The sequence below is a fragment of the Panonychus citri genome, unplaced genomic scaffold, assembly GCF_014898815.1.
Source record: "Panonychus citri isolate SS breed McGregor unplaced genomic scaffold, ASM1489881v1 Contig00139, whole genome shotgun sequence".
NCBI lineage: Eukaryota > Metazoa > Arthropoda > Arachnida > Trombidiformes > Tetranychidae > Panonychus > Panonychus citri.
The window spans coordinates 2,758,147-2,778,180 of NW_026515544.1; the positions used below are offsets into that span (position 1 = coordinate 2,758,147).

The 20,034-nt window shown below is 33.5% G+C and overlaps 6 protein-coding genes across 6 annotated transcripts; 1 reads left to right on the top strand and 5 right to left on the bottom strand.

Moving 5' to 3' along the window:
* Positions 1 to 156: 156 nt before the first annotated feature.
* Positions 157 to 1,944, bottom strand: LOC128394312 (uncharacterized). Its single transcript, XM_053354626.1, has 2 exons — positions 1,253 to 1,944; positions 157 to 1,163 (listed from the first exon to the last, which is right to left on the bottom strand). The coding sequence occupies exons 1-2, from the start codon at positions 1,670 to 1,672 to the stop codon at positions 216 to 218; spliced, it is 1,368 nt and encodes a 455-aa protein (XP_053210601.1). The 5' UTR covers positions 1,673 to 1,944; the 3' UTR covers positions 157 to 215.
* Positions 1,945 to 2,185: 241 nt separating this feature from the next.
* On the bottom strand, positions 2,186 to 4,362 carry LOC128394315 (histidine-rich glycoprotein-like). The gene is made up of 7 exons (XM_053354634.1): positions 3,934 to 4,362; positions 3,823 to 3,852; positions 3,509 to 3,554; positions 3,316 to 3,410; positions 3,192 to 3,252; positions 3,011 to 3,099; positions 2,186 to 2,944 (listed from the first exon to the last, which is right to left on the bottom strand). Exons 1-7 carry the CDS (start codon positions 4,153 to 4,155, stop codon positions 2,399 to 2,401), a joined length of 1,089 nt encoding a protein of 362 aa, XP_053210609.1. The 5' UTR covers positions 4,156 to 4,362; the 3' UTR covers positions 2,186 to 2,398.
* Positions 4,363 to 6,046: 1,684 nt separating this feature from the next.
* LOC128394311 (uncharacterized) lies at positions 6,047 to 8,311 on the bottom strand. The gene has a single exon (XM_053354624.1). It carries the CDS (start codon positions 7,652 to 7,654, stop codon positions 6,218 to 6,220), a length of 1,437 nt encoding a protein of 478 aa, XP_053210599.1. The 5' UTR covers positions 7,655 to 8,311; the 3' UTR covers positions 6,047 to 6,217.
* A 589-nt stretch (positions 8,312 to 8,900) lies between these two features.
* Positions 8,901 to 11,771, bottom strand: LOC128394307 (F-box/WD repeat-containing protein 7-like). Its single transcript, XM_053354620.1, has one exon. It carries the CDS (start codon positions 11,632 to 11,634, stop codon positions 9,568 to 9,570), a length of 2,067 nt encoding a protein of 688 aa, XP_053210595.1. The 5' UTR covers positions 11,635 to 11,771; the 3' UTR covers positions 8,901 to 9,567.
* Positions 11,772 to 11,866: 95 nt separating this feature from the next.
* On the top strand, positions 11,867 to 15,907 carry LOC128394300 (splicing factor 3B subunit 1-like). Its single transcript, XM_053354605.1, has one exon. It carries the CDS (start codon positions 12,017 to 12,019, stop codon positions 15,734 to 15,736), a length of 3,720 nt encoding a protein of 1,239 aa, XP_053210580.1. The 5' UTR covers positions 11,867 to 12,016; the 3' UTR covers positions 15,737 to 15,907.
* Positions 15,908 to 15,934: 27 nt separating this feature from the next.
* Positions 15,935 to 19,478, bottom strand: LOC128394306 (uncharacterized). The gene is made up of 3 exons (XM_053354619.1): positions 17,874 to 19,478; positions 16,213 to 17,772; positions 15,935 to 16,128 (listed from the first exon to the last, which is right to left on the bottom strand). Exons 1-3 carry the CDS (start codon positions 18,244 to 18,246, stop codon positions 15,944 to 15,946), a joined length of 2,118 nt encoding a protein of 705 aa, XP_053210594.1. The 5' UTR covers positions 18,247 to 19,478; the 3' UTR covers positions 15,935 to 15,943.
* Positions 19,479 to 20,034: the final 556 nt, after the last annotated feature.

Here is a 20,034-nt window from a genome sequence, read left to right on the forward strand (position 1 = left end):
TTCTTATTTTCTGTGTACAAATAATTTAATATTATTATTGTAATTGTAATTGTAATACTTTCATTTTCTCCTCTTCTTCTTTTTTTTGTATACATCAATTTCTTTGTTTAAACACTTCCGTCGTTATATAATTACCACCATCATCTTCGATACCAGAGATATTCCTGCTTCATATTGACTATATATTTACGAATCAACCTGCTCTGTCTTATTAATCAATTATCTTCTTTATTATCAATCATCTCCTCCATCCTGTCTAATTTTGAATGTAAATACTCATAATCATCTAGTGGTGAGAAACTGGTGCTGTTTCCAGGATAATCGGCCGTAAATCCAATATTTTCCAGAGCTTGATTAAGATTATTGGAGGCTTCCAGTGACATTTCCTCTTTGATTCGTTTAGCTTGTCGAGAAAGAAGTTGTTTCTTTTTCCGATTCTCGATGAGAAATTTTCTCATTACAATTACACGTCCTTTGAAATTTTGTGCAGGATCATTCATATCGGGTGGTATTCGAGGCATTGGTTTAACCGAAGACCAATCAACCGGTGGTAATGGATCAGAGATCGGATTAAACGCTTGTGAAGGAGATCGACTTTTAACTAGATTAAATAACAACTTGTTGATTATGTTCTTATAATCAAGACTAAAAGTGTCCAACCTCATGTCTTCTGGATGATTAAATGTGAGAAATCGTGATAAAGCCTTTTGATTATCGTAAGGATTTTGAGTAAATTGGAAAGCATATTCTGGATCAAAATGTGTCAATTCTTTTGCTCTTCTTGCTTTTCGCAGGAATTTGAATGGCTCAGAATCGGGTATTGGAGGGATAAACTCTTCATTACTTCCTCCATCACCACCGCCAACCTTTTGTGATGTTATTGGTGAATCATGTTGTCGATTCTCTTCAAGATTAATTTCCTTTTCCTTTTCATTAGGACCAAAATCCATTAACGCAAATCGTTCAGTCAATACAGAATTTTGATCGTAGGCAAGATCATAAATATACTCAATTGTTGGAATTTTTCCCATAATATATTTTTGAGTCAATAAAGATCTAATCATCTCCTTAATTTTGTTCAATTCTGTTACCACTTGTTTCGCTTTTGATTTATCACAATAATAGAAAACATGTAATATTTTACAATCTTTGGTCACTTCACACTGTCAACATAGAAAAAGAATAAGAAAATTATATTATCAGTAAGTCAATTGAAATGACAATTTCTCCATAAAGGAAAAGATAAACTCACCTGCGTGATCATAACATCCATTTGGTTGATAAAATCTCCAATTGGATTGGTTGAAAGAATCTCGGTAATATTTTCCATGAATATTTTATCCAATACTCTTTGTCTCCGTCTGAGAACCGATTTCAGGCCTTCATCGATCTCCGTTAATAAAGACACTGGAACTCCTTCACTTAGACGAACTCCTTTAGGCCTTAATCTTTTCTGTAACCTGACTTGGTATTTTTGTCGCATTTTTTCCATGTAATTTTCTGATAATAGTTTCGTCCGAGTAGCATCATTTCTGGGACGAAATTTATCATTAGCAAAAACAGTTCGGTTTCTTATTATCATTTCCAACAGATTAGGAGCAGTCAACATTGAACATTTAACCGGTGATTTGGTTGACTTAGATAACAGGGGTAAACACATAATGGAAACCATTTTGAGAAACAATCATGAACAACAGGAAATGATAGTAATTTAGAGATTATTAATCATTAAAGAAGCGATTAAATTAAACAAAATTCACTTTAGAAAGTGAAACATGTGAATAAAAATACAGAACAACAGAGTTTAAAAACTTTACTCTTCTAACCACAAGAATATCAATGAAAAATGATGAAAATCAAAGCACAACGATTTAACATCTTTTAGATTTTAAGACGCTAATAAAATCATTCGATAAAATTAATTAACTGTTAATCAATTAGAGAACAATTTAATTAATAAAAAGATGAAAAATGAAAATGAAAAGAAAAGTAAACAAACCAGATAAGTAGATTTTTCTAAAGATAGATGGCTCTGCATTCGGCTAATCATCATTTCGAAAAATTTTTAATTGTTGGATTTTTCAAAGAGTTTTATTAACTAATTAGTCGAAGTAATTTCTGAATTATCAAAGAATCTATGAGGAATAAAACGAACTATTTTCGGTAATTTAAGGTTGAATTCTCATTGAGAGTTTGTTGTAGTTTATTTGTTATTAACAATTAATTTACAATTAATTTTTGTTACTAATTTGATATGTGAATAAATATAATAAATATCGAGGGAAAAATTTACATGATGATTCCGCACAGCAGTTGATTATCTATACAATTGGGGGATTTGGTTTACATTTTATACAATTTGTTGTGTTTTTCTCAGTCAATTGGTTTAAATTGTTGATCAATTCATTTGGTTGAACAACGATTCAGCAGCGACCTTTGCATTCTCGAAGTCATTAAAGCTCATGGTAGCTTGTTGCTCAGCTGATTTTGTTTGGGTGGCAGAGCCGATCACTTGATAACCTGGACCATCAGAACCTTGAGATGGCGGTGGTTGAGGTGCAGCTGATTCAACCATACCGGCGGGTGGGCCACTGAAATCAACAAGTTGTCCGTCCATAGATTGACCATATGAAGGTGGTGCAGGTGGAGGACCCATTGGATTACCCATCATTAAACCATCTCGAGCGAAAAAGTGACCTTGTTGAACCATTGGTGAACCTTGATGATGATTATTATTACCGAAATCGTTTGATGAAAAACCATGAATTGGGCTTGAGTATCCGGTTGATGACCAACCATGGGCATGATGACCATGTCCGTGTCCGTGGCCGTGTCCATGTCCATGTCCATGACCATGGCTATGACCATGTTGATGTCCGTGCCAACCATGGTGGGAATGTGAATGCCATCCAGAGTGTTTGTGGTGCTCAGAGTGTTTGTGTCCCTATTGGTCAAATGTTCATTTACCGTTAGAAATTTTCATCGAGATTCTCATTAATCAAATACTTACATGACCATGATGATGTTCATGTCCATGATGGTGACCATGTTTGTGTCCATGATGATGACCATGATGATGTCCGTGTTTGTGTTTGTGACCTGAGAGTCAAAGGTATTCAAATCAAATTAGTAATCAGATTTACCATTTAACGAGTTGAAACAATTAATAATCCATTAAGTATTGATCTTACCATGTTGATGACCATGATGATGACCATGACTGTGTTGATGTCCATGCTTATGTTTGTGTCCCTATTGATTAATCATAACCAATTAGAATCATCAGAAATTGTAACATTCCCTTAATCAACTTACGTGTTCGTGACCGTGACCGTGATTATGTTGATGTCCATGTTTATGGTCATGTTTGTGTCCGTGTTTGTGCTCGTGTTTATGACCATGGTGATGACCTTTAAGTCAAGGGTTAAATCATCAAATTAATTAATCACAATTTCCCTTTTAATAATCAATCAACAGTAATAACGATTGATCAGTTTGATGAACTTACCATGTTGATGACCATGATGATGATGATGACCATGATCGTGTCCATGCTGAAATTATCAATTCAAACAATTAGAATCAACAATTAAATCTAACACATTTCTCCTTTAATCACTAATCATAATTATCTTAACACTTAAATGAGTAAACTTTGTTTCCCTCTAATCAGATGTAAAAATAATTCATTTTGATTGTTTGCTCAATTTAATTATCCTGTAAATCCCTTAATCAACTAACAGCAATCATGAAATGATAGTAATTGTAAACAATGATTATGATAATTTGATCACAATTGCTTAATTGTTGTTGATTACTTACCTTGTGCCCATGATGATGGTGATGATGAGCCTAAAGTGGAAAAGCAAGAAATAAGTTAAATTATAAATTCAAACAATTTAACGATTTAATTGTTGGACGATTGTTTTTTACCTGTTGTTTTCCATGATGATGATGATGATGATGATGATGTTCTTGGGCTTTTTGATGATGATGACAAGCAGCTGATTTTAATTCATAATCAACAACTCGAAGCTGAGAAATTGGCTTAGGACCAGTGGCCAAGGCGGTTAAGGCTTGATTAGCATCTTGATTGTTATCACAATAGCCAATTGTGAACGTAATTGTTAATATAAGACAGATAAACTTAAACATGATGATTACTAATCCAGTAAATTGTTGATTAAGTTTCACGAATCACTTTAAATCAAAACTGATGATGATTGTTACACTTATTGTTTGTTGATTGTTTACTGATCAAGATCTGATCGTTTTCTGATTTTAATCAAACAATCAATTTCACTTTATATACTCAGAAATGATTCATCTAATTGTCACTCTTGATTGTGAATCAAATTTAACTAGAAAACTCAACCTTTTCTCAGCAATTAATTGTTAACTATCAATTTGAAAGTTTCGGTCAAAGTTGTTTATGTTAACATGTTTCAGAATGGAAAAAAAAAGAAGTTTTTTTGAAGATTTTTTTGTTTCTTTTCTAACTAATTGTTGACAATTTAATTCTTTTTTACAATTGATTGTTGAAATTAAATCATCACCCTTCTCACCATCATGTTGATCATCATCATCATGGCGATGATTAAAATTTTCGCAATTCAAACGATTGACTCTCGAAAGAAAAAGTTTCATTTTCTTGAGAGTTTTTTTTCTGTCTTCCTGTCAATCGGAACGATGGAAAACAGTTGACAGACAATTCTAATTAATTTGATGATCGATTTTTTTCTTAATTGTCCTTTGATTAACTGCTAATCATCATCTAGTTTTCAACCGATTGACCTTTTGATTGCGATTCCATTACCATTATAATTAACTACTTGATCTTGATTGAGAAACTTGGTAAACATAATTGAAGATGATTCTTGATTCCAATTGAAATTGAATTCATTTCATTTCTCTTCATCTTCTTAATTGTTACAAATTTTGTTTCTTCTACTTTTTCTTAATTGTTTCAATATTATTCAAATCAAATTCACTAACAATTAAGTAGCACTCATTTAGTGTTTCTAATTAAAGATATTTAATTTGTTTTTCTCAAGGTTAACAATTAGCCGTAAGGTTAATCAACTTTACTTTCAAGATAATTGATCAGTTTAAAAGCATTTTGATAAATTGTTGTGAATTAATTGATGAGATTATTGATTATTTTGATAAAATTATGATTCTAATCAACTTGTTGATTGTTATTGTTTTAATTTTTTTTTGTCATCATTCTCAATGATTATGATTCAATGGCTCATCAACAATTAAATGTTAACTAATGAAGATGTTACAATCTTAATTGTTGCCAACTATTATTTTACATGTCACCAAGTTAATTGTACAATTAACCTTGATTACAATCAAGAAAATTGTCCTCTAATGGTGACAATTTTGATTAACAACAGCCAAGAATTAGTTAATTGTTACTATTAAAATTAAAACAGGAAGCGCAATCGGTAAATTGTTGATTTATTTATAAAACTAATCAAAGGTTTTAAATTGATCACAATTAACAATTAATAATTGTCAAATTGAACTAATAGCAGAGTCATTTAAAAATAATTTGAAGCAATTAAAGTTTATCAAATTTGATTAGGTTAAAACGTTTAAATAACAATTAGAATTATGAAAAAAAATTAATTTCTGAGATCAAAACTGAAACAATTTAATAAATTGTTGAATTATTTTTTTACCCAAAAATTGACTCGAGACAGTTAATTATCATGATGATTAAAAACAAATCCTCAACAATCAGGTCAGAATAATGAAAAAACAAATCATAATTAGCTGGTTAAATCATCGCAGTTGTTAATTCAGTTGTGGTCTAATTAATCAAATTGAATATTCAAATCTCACAATTAACTTAATAACTATCACATAAATTACTTGATATTGATTATTTATTGATTACAAGCTATAAATCCTTAATTGTATTTGATTTTTTCAAGCAATTGGAAGAGATTTAAAAAAATAGTTTCAATCTAGTTAGTTGATTGTAATAATTATTGAGACATTAATTGTTGTAAAAACTTTAAGGGAATTGGTTAGATGAGTGTTCAAAGTGTTAATTTTTAATTGTGTCTTCATAATAATTGGATTACATTAAGAAATGGATGAAAAACAGAGCAGATAAATTATGTTTTTGTCAACAATTAGAGACAGATAATAATCAAATTGATTTGATTGTACAACAACAATAAACAATAAAAAATAGAGACAATTAAACATCAGTGAAACAAGTTTCCTCTAAGATAAGATCATCTTTGTTAGTTAATCGCGATTTAATTGTATCACTTTTTTTCTGTGCTCGAACAATTGATTTACGTAGGAGAGCGTTAATTGCTGGAGTTAATAGCGGTTTCGGTAAACAGTTTCTCATGATTACTTTGATTCCCTGATAACCAACCCGAGCGGCAGTTCCGTCGAGTGGGACTGGCGAGTCCAAAGTGTTCATTTTGTAAAGATATTTGGTAAACCCAGAGGTGGACAGAAGCGGAATCACCGCTTTAATTGCTTGGACAATTGCGGCGGACATTTGACTCGCTTGATTGGTTGGGTATCGATTAATTGCCGGTTTAAATTCCGTTTCCAAAAGTCGAGCACAAAGTGATCTTGTACCTTGAAGATCAGATTCATTAAGAATGTTAAATCGATCATCAAGCCCCAAAAGGTAGCCCACACAACGCCAAAAGTGAATCAGGCCAATCAGATCTTGAGAGTTGTCGGGAAAACCGACCTGCTTAGGGTGTAAAATGATCATCCCAATGAAACCGAACTGAGTTAAGGCCATATCGTATTGTGATAAATAAATTTGCCGATCATTAGTTGGCGGTGTGTATTGATTGTCACTAGATTGATGATTGTTGTGATTACCGGGTCGCGGTGGATTCATCCTTGAGGCCACATTTGAATGCATCCGACGGACTGTCATCAATGATTTATGGGCTGGATCATTTTGATTCCAAATGTCACCTTCGTACCAAGTGATCACATGGCTCAAGGTACCAAGATAACGTTCAAAGATATCACCAAGAGTCCTTGATTTACCTGTGGCCAATAAAGTGGCCAAAATTGACGGGATATGGACAACCATTGTTAGACCAGATAAATGGCCGAACAGGACGGAAGAGAAATGATTACGTCCAACTGACCGGCCAAGGTCAAAGAGTTCACGATTAAACCATTCAGGTACAATCGTTGGACTTGACCCATTGTCCCCTGGTAAACGGGATCCACGGATTTTCAGATCAGTTAATTGTAAGGTTAATGGATCCTCTTTATTAATTTCATAATCATCATTGTTAATCAGTGGACTTTGGTCAAATAAAGGAGGTGGACAGTTAATTGTTATCGGTGGTGGTGTTGGTTGAGGAGATGGTGATGAAAATGACGGCGGAGGTGGTAATGTAATTGGAAATTGATTAGGCGATGGTAACGGTGAGTTATTAGTTGATTGTGATGAAGGTGTTTCTGTATTAATGGTAATTATCCCTGTTGATGAATTAATTATCTCACCAACATGATCTAAATCATTATTTACAATGACCACAGATCCTTTAATTGTTTCATCATCAATTGATTCCGATGGAGGTGATGGTGATGATGAAGGTGATTGTTGGTCAAATTGTTGTTGATTTTTTTCCTGTTGGTCAATCATGTCCAGTTAACTTGAAACAATAGAAAAACAAAAGGATAAATTAAAGAATCAACGAAGAAAAAGAAAACAATTAACGAAGATGATTAACACTTTTAAAAATTTAGACAATTTAATCAGAATCAAATTAAATTGTAACACAATCGCTCTGCACTGAATTAACTTTTTCTAAGTAAATCTTCAGGAAGATACAAGGTAAATGAATTGACCTGATGGTTCGGACTTCGGGGTCGACTCCGGGTCTAATCCCGTCAAACTGGTTATATAACAGGATAAGTGACCTGACAGAAGATGAGGATGAAGATGAAGATGAAGATGAAGATGAAGATGATATAAAAAATAGCCGAGCCTCTTGATTAGTTTCAATTGGGATTTGGTTTTCATGTAAACAACAAACTGATCATCATAATCGTTAGTTAACTAATATCAGGGTTAACCAGAATTTAGATTGTGATGATGATGATTAAAAAAGGGTAACCATGGTTAATCAATGAGTTTAAATAACCTTGATTAGTTTGATTGGTCAGAATAACATTTCAAGTTCGAGTTTAAAAACGACTTGATTGTTTTGACCTCAATTTATTTTTGATTGTTGATCATCTTCATGTTTAATTATGACTGAAAACATGAGATCAAATATCCATTGATTTAAATGGTGAACAAATCAATCAAATGGAATTAGATTAAATTGTCAATGATTAATAAATTTATAATAAATGATTGTCTTAAATCATCACAATTAAAAGGTTGTAATTCAAGAATCATTTACTTTGATTAATCTGATAATTATGATGGTCATTGTGAGTTAATCATTTAAAGGTTGATTGACCAGTTTGAAAACACTTTCAAAAGTTAATTCAAACAATTAAAAAGTTAATCATCTTCCATTTTAAATGTTAATCAGTTTTGATAAGTCAAACTAATCAATAAATCAACTTTCAACTAATCATTTAGATAAAAATTTAATCAAAAACCTTCAGGGGTTGAAAGCAGCTAAAGTTTTGATAGTTAAATTGATTAACTTAATTAAAAGCGACAATTTTAATCACGTTTTGTTTATGTTAATTGTGATTACATTTCCTTTTCAATTAACAATCAAATTTTCATTTCATCTAAAGGGTAATTGTGAAGATGATTATTTGTTTACTATTATTTGTAAATAGTGATTAAAGTTAATTGTTGTCAGTTTTTCCTTTCTCATCTCTTGAAACAAAATATCCGGTTAATTGTTCAATTAAAAGGTAAACAATTTGATTGTTTTAATATTTGTTATTTAATTTTAATCACACTCTTTACATTGAGCTAGTTGGTGTTTAATCATCTTAATTGAGAATTGATTGTTTAGATAATTATTGTAACTGATGAGGGAACATTTTGTATAATTGGTCATTTGTGTGTGTATGTTGGTAAATTAGTTAATTATGTTGGTTGATTAAAGATGTTTTCTTTGGAAATTTGTTGATTTCTCTGGGGTTTCTTTGTAAATAAATTTGTTGATTATATTCTTGGATATTAATTGTGTCGAGGTGGCAAAAAAAGAAAGGCCTTGTTAATTGTTTCCTACTGATTCCCTCTCTCTTTCATTTTATCATTTTATCATTTCTTATGATTGTTATTGAGGGAATTGAGGAGGAAAATCATGAGTTAATTGATTACACATTCACTTCATAAAAACTTGAAAGAAATCAAGTAGATTTTGTATTCTTGGGTTCAGACTTTTCATTATTTTTTCACTTTCTTTCAAACATAAAAATCAATAATCACCATCATTTGTAGCTATTAATATATGTATAAGTTACAAGTATGTATAAGAAGTGAGAGAGAGAGAGAGAAAGAGAAAGAATGATGATTAAGATGTAATGGAAAAGGAAAGAAAATGAAAAAATTTGGAGCCAAAAAAAAAAGGTTAGTCAATATTAAAGAGCAATTGACCTAGAATCATTTGAATATAGCCTAGAGGTTTCAGGTTGAGGTGTATTGAAATCATCGGTATCAAAATTCAAAACTAATAACTTGGTTTCCTCGGTACCATTTCTTGAGCCCACGGCGCACACTAGCTTCGTATGTGAGGCTCTTATCCTCCATACGACACCTCCTGATCCTCCGCTTGAAAGCGAAACCAGATTACGGATAAATTCACCGGTTGCAAGGTCCCATAATTTAACGGTACCATCGTCACTTGAGGTAATCACAAATTTAGAATTAAATTGTAAACAGGTAACTGCACTTTGATGCTTATTCTCACCAGCCAGGGTGGCTAAACATTCACCAGTGTTTATATCCCAAACTTTAACCGTAGAATCAGCGTTACCCGAAACTAGTACATTTCCCCGAAGCTGCATTCCACTGGTTAAAGATTGATGACCTGTTAAGATATGTCTAGATTGTCCCGTGCTTGCTGACCAAACACGTATAGAAGTATCTAATGACCCGGAGACAATATTTTCACCGTCAAATTGAAGTGAATAAACTCTATTGGTATGACCATCTAAGGTATGGAGACAGGTTTCAGTTTGAGCGTCCCAAACTTTAACAAGATAATCATAGGCACCAGAGACTACAATTGATCCATTAAATTGTACACATCGGACTGCGGCACAATGTCCAACAAGTACATGGTTACAATTTCCTGTTGTAATATCCCAGACTCGTAAGGTTGTATCTCGACTTCCTGAGACAACCTGATTACCATGTAAAGCCATACAACGGACTGTTGATGTGTGACCATAAAGGGTATGCTTACATTTTCCGCTAATTGCATCCCATATTTTAAGTGTCCTATCAGTTGACCCTGAGATGACAATATTATTTGGAGATAATTGAGATGACCAGACACCACCAGTGTGACCAGTTAAAGTACGAAGACATTTACCTGTGGTAGATGACCATACTTTTAATGTATTATCATCACTACCACTTACTATTAAATTTGATTCCGGATTAAATTGTAAACAGGTAATTACATGATCATCATGACCTTTTAGATGTAATATATCTTTAAGCATTCGATGCTTGACCTTTGGCTCTTGTGACTGTTGTAATGATGATTGGGAAGATTGTGGTGCTTGTTGTGGTATTGGTTGTGGATGTGCTTGTGGCTGTTGTTGTTGTTGTTGTTGTAGTTGTAGTTGTTGTTGTTGAGGTTGAGGTTGAGGTTGTTGTTGTAGTTGTTGTTGAGATTGTTGTTGAGGTTGAGGTTGAGGAGGTGGCTGAGCGGATTGTGCTGGTTGTTGATCTGAACTAGGGTCATTTGGGAAACGTCCAAATCTCCAATTAAATTCTATAGTTTTTAACCTTAGATAACCTCTTTTATACTCTGATCGGATGAAAGGTATACAATCATGAGATAAGCTAAGATTACGGGCTGGAGTTGATCCATTGAATCCGGAAGAACTACTAAGAAATTCACCTTCCACCAATAATCCTTCCTCTTGACATTTTTCTCTCCAGAGTAAATTATCTTCACATAAGATTCTCCAAGTACGACAGGTTTGAGCAGCTTTCAATAAATCTTTAGGCTCTAAAAAATGTAATACATAAAGAGCCAGTTCTTTAGGTAGAAGGCTAATAAAATCTCGTTGAAGTTGTGGTTCAATTAATGAATATAGATGCCTTATTTGTCCAGCATCACAGATATCACTTGAAATTAAAGACTCTAAAGCAGTTAGTCGTTCCTTATTTGACCAAGATTCAAATAGATCCAACCATTGGTCAAGTTTAATTGGTTTATTTTCTATATCACAATTAGTATTCTCTCCTAGTTCATCTTTCATCTCTTGTAGGCTACCACCATCATCATCTTGATCAGTAATCATGCTAGTACATGTAGACGAAGTAGTAATTGTTGTAGTGGTGGTAGTTGATGATGATGAATTAGTTGTTGTTGTTATTTCAATAGGATTAAACATTGAATTAGAATTGTGAGAAAATTGAAGAATATCATTTGGATGATCATCATTCTTCCTCTTCTTTTGAGACAACATTTTAAATACTTTCACAATTAGAACTAATCACTGAAACTAAATATATAATTATTCCAAAAAACCAAGAAATTAATAAATTAAAAGAACCAAATTAATTTTGATCAACAAAGAAAATCCAAATTAAAAGAATTACAAAAAAAATGAATAACCATCTGTCTCCCTTTTGAGTGACATCTGTCGGAGCGAAAATGGACTAAAACATCTGCGCATGCGCAGAGAGAAGAGAAGGAAATTGGTTCATGTTTACCACTTTTCTTTCAATTCAATTTTGTTTTGATTGATAAAATTAATTTGTTTCTTTTAATTTATTAATATTTTAAACTTTGGATGGTTAATCTACATATAGTTTCAGTGATTGGTTCTAATTGTGAAAGTGATTAAAATGTCATCTCTAAAAAAGAGGAAGAATGAGGATCAACCGAATGATCTTCTTCAATTTTCAAATAATCCAAATTCAATGTTTGATCCTGATGAAATAACAGCTAATTCATCAACCACCAACAGTGCAAGCACTTCATCTGCTAATATGATTCCTTTCAGTGTGTCAACTGGTGTTATGGACAGTGGTATCTTTGGAAGTGAAGAGCCTGCTAATTATTCTGATTCCATCGGTCTTGAGAGTAGTAGAGATAATCGTGATGACGATGATGATGATGATGATGAACACTATGATTTGGCCAAAATGAAGCAAAGTGATTCTATTAAACATTTTATCAACGAGGTTGTTGATAAAAATCATGATCCATTAGCGGGTACAAAAGTTCCGAAAGTCGCGGATCGAGAAGATGAATATAGAGCAAGGTATCGCAAAATAATGATCTCTCCCCCTCGAATTGATCCTTTTGAAGAAGGTGGTAAAACTCCGGATCCTAATTCAAGATCGTATCAAGTTATTATGCGGGAACAAGTCTCAAAAGTCGATGGTAGTATTCAACAGCCGATACCAAACAAAAGACGTCGATGGGATCAACCAGCGACCATTGAAGAGCCACCGGAAAAGAAGCCAATGAGTTTTTTTGAAGCTTCAACACCGGCGCCTTCGAGTAGGTGGGATCCAACTCCGAGTCATATTACTCCGGGTCATGAAACACCAGGCCATGAAACTCCGTCAGTTGGAACATCGCGGCGAAATCGGTGGGATGAGACACCGAAAAGCGAGACACCAAGTGCATCTTGCAAAAGATCACGTTGGGATGAGACACCCGCTATCACATGTGAAACTCCATCAACACCCATGATGACACCTTCAACTCCTTTCACTCCCAGTGGTGCTACTCCTGTTGGGATGAGAGCGATGGAAATGAAAACTCCATTCATGACACCAGAGCAAATTCAAGTATTCAAATGGGAGCGAGAAATAGACGAGAGAAATCAACCCATCTCAGATGAAGAGCTGGAACTTTTATTCCCACCAGGATATAAAGTTTTACTTCCACCTTCAAGTTATCAACCAATTAGAACACCAGCTCGTAAATTGACCGCTACTCCAACCCCGATGTCATCGGATGGATTTTTCTTCCAGAAAGACGAAGCAAAACAGAGCAAAATTATGGAATTAGAACCAAAAGGACAGAATTTACCTCCATTAAAACCTGAAGATATTCAATATTTTGATAAATTACTAAATGAAGTTAATGAAGATTCATTAAGTCTTGATGAACAAAAGGAACGCAAAATAATGAAATTATTGCTCAAGATTAAAAATGGAACACCTCCTATGAGAAAATCAGCTTTAAGACAAATAACCGATAAAGCTCGTGAATTTGGAGCTGGATCTTTATTCAATCAAATTTTACCTCTTCTCATGTCTCCGACCCTGGAAGATCAAGAAAGACATTTACTGGTCAAAGTTATCGACCGAATCCTTTACAAATTGGACGATTTGGTTCGTCCTTATGTTCATAAAATCCTCGTAGTGATTGAACCTCTTCTGATAGACGAAGATTATTACGCTCGTGTTGAAGGCCGTGAAATAATTTCCAATCTGGCCAAAGCCGCTGGACTGGCGACAATGATCTCAACAATGAGGCCTGATATCGATAATGTTGATGAATATGTACGAAACACAACAGCTCGAGCATTCGCTGTGGTCGCTTCTGCTCTTGGAATTCCATCCTTATTACCTTTCCTCAAAGCCGTTTGTAAGAGTAAAAAATCGTGGCAAGCTCGTCACACGGGAATCAAGATTGTCCAACAAATCGCAATTCTCATGGGATGTGCTATTCTCCCTCATTTGAAAAGTTTAGTCGAAATCATTGAACATGGATTAGTTGATGAACAGCAAAAAGTACGAACCATAACCGCTTTAGCTTTAGCCGCTTTAGCAGAAGCAGCAACACCTTATGGTATCGAATCATTTGATTCCGTTCTGAAACCTCTTTGGAAAGGTATTCGTACTCATCGTGGTAAAGGTTTAGCCGCTTTTCTTAAAGCTATCGGTTATTTGATTCCTCTTATGGATCCTGAATATGCCAATTATTACACAAGGGAAGTCATGTTGATTCTTATTCGAGAATTTCAATCTCCCGATGAAGAGATGAAAAAGATTGTTTTGAAAGTAGTTAAACAATGTTGTGCCACCGATGGTGTTGAACCTCAATACATCAAGACTGAAGTTTTACCCAGTTTCTTTAAGCATTTCTGGAATCACCGAATGGCTCTTGATCGTCGTAATTACAAACAACTAGTTGACACAACAGTGGAAATAGCAAACAAAGTTGACTCTTCAGAAATAATTAAACGAATTGTGGACGATTTAAAAGACGAAAATGAAGCTTATCGTAAAATGGTCATGGAAACAATAGAGAAAATTATGGCCGCTCAAGGAGCAGCTCAAATTGATTCTAAATTGGAGGAACAGTTGATTGATGGTATTCTTTATGCCTTCCAAGAACAGACAACTGAAGATATGATTATGCTCAACGGTTTTGGTACAATTGTCAACGCTCTTGGTAAAAGAGTCAAACCTTATCTTCCTCAAATTTGTGGTACCATTTTGTGGAGGTTGAACAATAAATCAGCTAAAGTTCGTCAACAAGCCGCTGATCTTATTGCCAAAATTGCCGTTGTTATGAAGACTTGTGCTGAAGAAAAGCTCATGAATCATCTAGGTGTCGTTCTTTATGAATATTTGGGTGAAGAATATCCCGAAGTACTTGGTAGTATTCTTGGTGCTCTCAAAGCTATAGTTAATGTTATCGGTATGCATAAAATGACTCCACCAATTAAAGATTTATTACCTCGATTAACACCGATCTTGAAAAATCGGCATGAAAAAGTACAAGAAAATTGTATCGATTTGGTTGGACGAATTGCTGACCGAGGAGCGGAATATGTCTCAGCTCGAGAATGGATGAGAATTTGTTTTGAACTGTTAGAACTTTTGAAAGCTCATAAAAAGGCCATTCGTCGAGCTACCGTTAATACTTTTGGTTATATCGCTAAAGCCATTGGTCCACACGACGTTTTAGCAACTCTTTTGAACAATCTAAGAGTCCAAGAGAGACAAAATCGAGTCTGTACAACAGTGGCTATCGCTATTGTCGCTGAAACTTGTGCACCTTTCACCGTTTTGCCCGCCTTGATGAACGAATATCGAATACCCGAGTTAAATGTTCAAAATGGTGTTCTAAAATCATTATCTTTCCTTTTCGAGTACATCGGTGAGATGGGTAAAGACTATATTTATGCAGTGACCCCTCTCCTGGAAGATGCGCTCATGGATCGTGACCTTGTCCACCGACAAACTGCTTGTTCAGTCGTTCAACACATGGCCCTTGGTGTTTATGGGTTTGGTTGTGAAGATGCACTTACACATTTACTCAATTACGTTTGGCCCAATATTTTTGAAACTTCACCTCATCTTGTTCAAGCTTTCATGGGAGCCGTTGAAGGTATTCGAGTGTCACTTGGACCAATTAAAATGTTACAATATGTACTTCAAGGTCTTTTCCATCCTGCTCGAAAAGTTCGCGATGTTTATTGGAAAGTTTATAATACCCTTTACATTGGAGCTCAAGATGCTCTTGTTGCCGCTTATCCAAAAATTCCCAACGACGAGAAAAACGTTTACGGTCGACATGAATTAGATTATATATTGTAATCTATTAAACAACAATAACAGAATCAAATTCCATCTCTAAATCTAATCATGAAAACAATCACGAAGAAAAAAAAAATTACATTTGTATCATTGGCTATTCTTAAGAGAAAAAAAAATCTATAAATAGACTAATAAAAATTAAACATCAACATCATCCTTTCAATAACAAAATTAAAGTCAATTCATTTGAATAATAAATTCAATTAATTATAAAATAGTGTTTAATGTACATGAGAATAATTTTCTTCTCCAATGAGAATCACAATTATCCAATTTACTTGATTTACGTTGTTTTCCAATTGATGGTAACTTGTTAGCTATAAGATACCAAGATGTTGATTCAAATGGCATAGATAATGTTTTCTTAATCATCCGATGAGAATATAAATTACCTGAGAATGAAAAAAAGGTAATTAGATTCGTGTTGAGATCGAGCGATTTTATATTTGAAAATAATTAAAAGATAAATAGATTACCTTTGGTTTTAACTTGTTCTAATAAGAGATTTTCACTTTCTTCACTAAAAGAATCCATGAAATTTTGGAATCTTGGCCTTTTCCGTTTTCTTTTAGCTTCTTCTACTTGAGCTGCCAAACTGTCCAGTTCATCGATTGACCTTCGTTGTCGGCGAATTTTCTTTATGGTTAATTTAACACCAAGTGAAGGGTCACTAATGGTACTTTCCACCAATAGGTCAGTTCCATCATGTCTCTTGAAATCTTTTTCACTCTCATTTGATTTTCCATCAATCGAATCACTGTTACTTCTTAGATCATCATCATCTGAGACTATTTTACCCCCATGATCACCAGTTAATCCATATTTTCCAAGAGAATTAGTCTCATAAAAAGCATCCAGAAGCTCTTCCCCTGAAATAATTGGTACTTTTACTTTAACCGGTGCCCTTTTAATATAAACCTTTTCTGGTTCCGGGAAATCGATTGGTAATTGAATCGCCAGAGAATCACCAAAATGATTAAGTAATTCTTTAACTATATGTTGAGATTGAAAGTTATTCTCGGTAAGAGCCATGTCTCGAAATTTTCGCACCAAAAATAGGGACAAATTAATCCAAGCGCCGATAACTTGTTGACAGCCCAATATATCATGAGAATTGGATGAAAGCAAACGATCAGAATTTTGATTACTATACAATTGATTTAAATAAGTTCCAATGGTGGGATATAAATGATTAATAATACAATCAAAACCAAGTCGATTAAAGGTAACGATGGCTCCATAATGAGATGAATAGGGTTGAGATGGATCACGAATACAAGTAATTAAAGCTCTGATTATTTGATTGTAAAATTTGTTATGGACAAATGATGTTGACCATTCTTTGAACATATCAATTAAAATGGAAGCAGCAAAAGATTTTAAGTTCCAAAGATCGGAATTGATTGAATAATTTGTATCATCTCCAGTTGTTGTAGTAGAGTTACCGTTGAATGAAGGGAATGATGTGGTTGTTGTTGTTGTTGTTGATGATGATGATGAGGTGAGTAATGTTGATGAAGATGTTGATGTTGATGGCGGTGGTTGAGATTGTTGTTGTTGTTGTTGTTGTTGTTGTGATGGATAAAGATTATCAGATGAACCTCTCAGAATACAATGTAAAACTGATTTAACCAATGGAGTAACATAAATATCACTTGTTACTTGTAAGTAGTTATTTTTTGATAAAGCTCTGATTGAGAGTAATAATTGTCGGGCTATTTTACCATCACTGGTCTTGGCAACATTATTAGCGATAAATTTAACCAGGTAAGATAATATATGTTGAACATTTGAGTGGCTTGTAAGTCCAGTTAAAGTTTTATGAAAGAGAAAAATATTCCGACTAATGATTCCTTTGGAGATACAATTGAATATTTTCATTAATTGTAAATACTCTGGGCTTGGTTTCTCATCAGGTCCAGGTTGATTAAACTCTTTCATTAATCTACTTCCACCGGTTGGATTAAGCCAATCGATACGATATTGTGGACTTTCAGCAATAAGGTTAACCTTGTAGGATTTACTAATGATTGATTCTAGAATAATAATCATAATAATAATAATAATAGAAGAGAGAAAAAAAGAATAAAATTAAAATTTTCTCCATTAGGATTGTCAATTGTTCTCGCAAACTAACCTGACATCTTGACCAGGTCAATTGTTTTATCTTCGGTAACAAATACTTCAGCCTCTGGAATATAAATCTCTTTAGTTGATTGAGATCCATTGAAACCATAGATTGACTGAGAATCAGCTACTTTTAAAGCTTTATTTATATCATCACAGGTTAATTTAAATCTCTTGGAGTGTCGAGTATATTGGAATGAAGAAGCAATCAATTCCCTTAAACGGTAACTCGTATCCTCTGATAGTTGAGCAAATACTTGATCATCAATAGGGTTAATTGAATTGACGGAAGAGGCAAATAATTTAATAGAATCAACACCAAAACTGGTATAATTACGAGATTTATCCGGTAAAATATTATCTTCAGATGCACCAACATCCATGGTACCCAAACAATGGAGATAAAAAGAGAAGATGAAAAAAAGAAAGAAAAAGAAAGAGGGAGGATAAGAGAAACACCAGAATAGAATATAAGAAAAAATTAAATAGATAAAACAATTAAACCACAAATCAATTAATGATTAGATAGAAGTGATTAACTTCTAAATAATAACAACAATAAACACTGAAGGTTTTTGATCCACAAAAATGGAACCGGTTTGAGTGTTGGTTCAATTTTTCTCTTTCTTTTCTTTCTTTTCCAATGGTAAACAAAAAGCTTTTCCTTACAATCCATGTGCTTGTGTAGTTGTCATGGTCATGTTGTTGGAAGCGGGAAAAGAACATTAGTTTGAAGTGACAACAATCAAATTAGAAATTTAAAATCTAATTGATTGGGGGCGAGAATTAATTTCAACTATAAATGGTTAACAATTTGATTGTTGATGTTTTCTTGTTACAATGTTACTCTATTGGGATGAGTGATGATGTTTGGTGATCGTTGTTGTTGTTGTTTTTGTTGTTGGTCAATTTGTTAACTATCAGCTGATGGTTTCTTTTTTCGCAATCAATTGATTAATGGTCTTGATGATGATGATTAATGTTGTATAATCAAGATGACAATTACTCGTTGTGAAAATGGTGAAAGGATAACTAGTAAGTAGAGGCAGAGAGATTGGGTTAAGTGTGGGTCTAAAAGTGATTTTGGAAAAGGGAAAGGATTAGTTGATGGAGAAAATTACAAGATAATCAAGTTAATGATTGTTAAATTGTGATGGTTAGAGAACACAGATCAATGTAAATATAGTAACTAAATCATAAGAATATTGGAATATATCAAGATTGGAATAGAGAACAAGTTTGGAAAAATAGAGAATAGAAAAAAAAATGATAACAATTTATAATGTTAATGACAAAGGGAAGGGTTAACTTGTCATAACCATGGTTCCAATGGAGGGAAAATACTCAGAGAACAATGAAGATGATGAAAAAAAGATGATGGAGATGGTGGAGATGATGATGATGACGATTTGGTAGTAAAAGTATCAGAAAAAAGAGGAAACAAGGAAATGAATATCAATTTTTTTCTCCTTCTTTTGTTGTTGTTTTTTCCCCAATTCTCTTGCTTGAAAATCAACCTTCAATCGTGTCCATCTAAGGGAATTGAATCATTAAATAAATCACCATGATGATCACAATTTAGAATCATTAATTCACTTGACACACTGATCAAACACAACAATCAAATGAAAAGGGTTGTTAACAAATAACGATAATAATCACAAATCACAATAAGATAATGATGATGACGAGAGACAGATAAACATGAATGACAAAAGATCCGTTGGAGGCCTAAGACTTTTTTTTCTAATCAATGGGAAGAAATTTTTTCTTTTTCTATTTAAAATGCAGACCAATTGTAAAAGAATATCATTTCTATCATGTTCATCATAATCCACCAATTTAATGATTAGTTAAATTGAGAATAGGAGGAGGAGGGAAAGTTAACACCGCCGGTGAGAAGAAAAAAAGTAAACGATTGAAAGGGTTGGTATTCATATTCGAAGGGTGAAAATTGAATGAAGAAAAAAGTCTGCAATCAATGGTTTTCTCTCACTCTCTCTCTCTCTCTCAATACAATTTCTAATGATTAACAGTTAATCATTTCGCCGAAAATTGATTCCATCAACAATCAACTGAACACCAAAGTTTTCGATCGAAACTTGTAACTTTTCAGTTTGCTGGGTTTTCTTTTTTTTTTCATCGAGAAAACAATCAACTTGTAATTTCAA

What these genes read in the sequence shown, in the direction of transcription:
- LOC128394315 (XM_053354634.1), bottom strand. Translation starts at nt 4,155, where the DNA reads ATGTTTAAGTTTATCTGTCTTATATTAACAATTACGTTCACAATTGGC. An exon ending in ACCATCATCATGGGCACAAG is followed by an intron (nt 3,555 to 3,822) that starts GTAAGTAATCAA and finishes TGATAATTTCAG; the next exon opens with CATGGACACGATCATGGTCA. An exon ending in ACGGTCACGGTCACGAACAC is followed by an intron (nt 3,253 to 3,315) that starts GTAAGTTGATTA and finishes ATTAATCAATAG; the next exon opens with GGACACAAACATAAGCATGG.
- LOC128394300 (XM_053354605.1), top strand. Translation starts at nt 12,017, where the DNA reads ATGTCATCTCTAAAAAAGAGGAAGAATGAGGATCAACCGAATGATCTT.
- LOC128394311 (XM_053354624.1), bottom strand. Translation starts at nt 7,654, where the DNA reads ATGATTGACCAACAGGAAAAAAATCAACAACAATTTGACCAACAATCA.
- LOC128394306 (XM_053354619.1), bottom strand. Translation starts at nt 18,246, where the DNA reads ATGGATGTTGGTGCATCTGAAGATAATATTTTACCGGATAAATCTCGT. An exon ending in TGACCTGGTCAAGATGTCAG is followed by an intron (nt 17,773 to 17,873) that starts GTTAGTTTGCGA and finishes TTATTATTCTAG; the next exon opens with AATCAATCATTAGTAAATCC. An exon ending in AGAACAAGTTAAAACCAAAG is followed by an intron (nt 16,129 to 16,212) that starts GTAATCTATTTA and finishes TTTCATTCTCAG; the next exon opens with GTAATTTATATTCTCATCGG.
- LOC128394307 (XM_053354620.1), bottom strand. Translation starts at nt 11,634, where the DNA reads ATGTTGTCTCAAAAGAAGAGGAAGAATGATGATCATCCAAATGATATT.
- LOC128394312 (XM_053354626.1), bottom strand. Translation starts at nt 1,672, where the DNA reads ATGGTTTCCATTATGTGTTTACCCCTGTTATCTAAGTCAACCAAATCA. An exon ending in TGGATGTTATGATCACGCAG is followed by an intron (nt 1,164 to 1,252) that starts GTGAGTTTATCT and finishes CTATGTTGACAG; the next exon opens with TGTGAAGTGACCAAAGATTG.